The 1,767-nt window shown below is 38.6% G+C and overlaps 1 protein-coding gene across 1 annotated transcript; it reads left to right on the forward strand.

Moving 5' to 3' along the window:
* Window positions 1-51: 51 nt before the first annotated feature.
* LOC130588511 (KH homology domain-containing protein 4-like) lies at window positions 52-1,760 on the forward strand (the record flags this gene model as incomplete). Its single annotated transcript, XM_057389427.1, has 3 exons — window positions 52-122; window positions 195-402; window positions 1,632-1,760. Coding segments are annotated over exons 1-3 (384 nt in total), but the record flags the coding sequence as incomplete, so codon positions are not given.
* Window positions 1,761-1,767: the final 7 nt, after the last annotated feature.

Below are 1,767 nucleotides of genomic sequence, written 5' to 3' on the forward strand. Positions count from 1 at the left end.
TCTCCATGGCAACCCCGGAAGCGGCGTGGCGCGGCGGGCGGGCAGCCGGAAGTGGCGGCGGGAGCGCTGGCGGCCATGTCGGCGGGCGGCGGAGCTCCGCGGGACTCGGGCACCGCGGGCGGGTGAGCGGCGGGACAGCGGCGGTTCCGCCACGGCCGGTGCTCTCAGAGCGCTCACGTTCCGTTCTCTTGCAGGCGCCGCAGCAAATGGGACCAGCCGGGCCCCGCGGGGGCGCTGCTGCTGCCGGGGCCGTTCCCCGATGGCTCCCCCGGCCCGCGCGGCTCCGGCAGCGCCGCCGCCCCCTCAGGAGCGCTGGACGCGGCCGCGGCCGTGGCGGCCAAAATTAACGCGATGCTGATGGCAAAGGGGAAACTGAAACCCGCGCCCGGCAACGGCGACAAGGTGAGCCCGGCATAAAAACCAGAAAATACCGAAAATCTGGCTAAAAAATTATGGTTATTATTATTTTTATTATTATTTTTATTATTATTATTATTATTATTATTATTATTACTATTATTATTATTCTTACTATTGCTATTACTATTACTATTACTATTATTCTTATATTTTCATTGCTATAGTTTTATGGCTACTATATTTGTATTATTTTTTATTATTATATTTTCATTATTATATTTTCGTTATTATATTTTCATTATTATTACATTTATATCGCTATTATATTTTTATTCCTACATCTTTATAACTGTGTTTCTATAATTGTTTTACTTTTATTATTATACTTATATTGTTACTATACTTCTATTGTATTTTCAATATTATTATGTTTATGTTATTATACTCAGTGTATTTTCATTGTTATATTTATATTATTATTTTATCTTTATTATTATACTTTTATTGTTATTCTATTTTGAACTGGGAATTTGGGCTTAAACTGGGAATTAATTCAGTGTTGAACTGGAAATTTATTGAATTTTGAACTGGGAATTTATTTGAGGTTAAACTGGAAATTTGGGGTTTTGAACTGGAAATTTGGGGTTAAACTGGAAATTTATTGGGTTTTAAACTGGGAATTCGGTCTTAAACTGGAAGTTTATTTGGGTTTTGAACTGGAAATTTATTGGGTTTTAAACTGGGAATTTGGGCTTAAACTGGGAATTTATTTGTGGTTAAACTGGAAATGTATTGGATGTTAAACTGGAAATTTGGTGTTTTGAACTGGAAATTTGGGGTTAAACTGGAATTTTATGTGGTGTTAAACTGGAAATTTGAAACTGCAAATTTGCAGTTCAACCGGGAATTTATTGAGTGTTGAACTGGAAATTTGGGGTTAAACTGGAAATTTTGAACTGGAAATCTCAAGTAAAACTGGAAATTTATTTGGGGTTAAACTGGGAATTTAGTTGGAGTCAAACTGGAAATTTATTGGGTGTTGAACTGGAAATTTATTTGTTTTTGAACTGGAAATTATTAATATTTTATTAATACCTATTAATCTCTACTTATCCTTATTAATCTCTGTTAATCTTTTATTAATCCCTATTAATCTCTATTAATCTGTTATTAATCTTATTAATCTCTATTAATCTTTATTAATCCCTATTAATCCCTATTAATTTTTAATTAATCCCTATTAATTTTTAATTAATCTCCATTAATTTCAGCTGCAGGCAGTGGGCAAAGGCTCCGTGCCCGGGAAGAGCAAAGATGATCTGGTGGTGGCCGAGGTGGAGATCAACGACGTCCCCTTGAGCTGCAGAAACCTCCTGACCCGGGGACAAACACAGGATGAGGTGAAAA

This window comes from Malurus melanocephalus, unplaced genomic scaffold (genome assembly GCF_030028575.1).
Source record: "Malurus melanocephalus ecotype Western Australia unplaced genomic scaffold, MMel_1.1 scaffold_5786, whole genome shotgun sequence".
In the NCBI taxonomy this organism is placed as follows: domain Eukaryota; kingdom Metazoa; phylum Chordata; class Aves; order Passeriformes; family Maluridae; genus Malurus; species Malurus melanocephalus.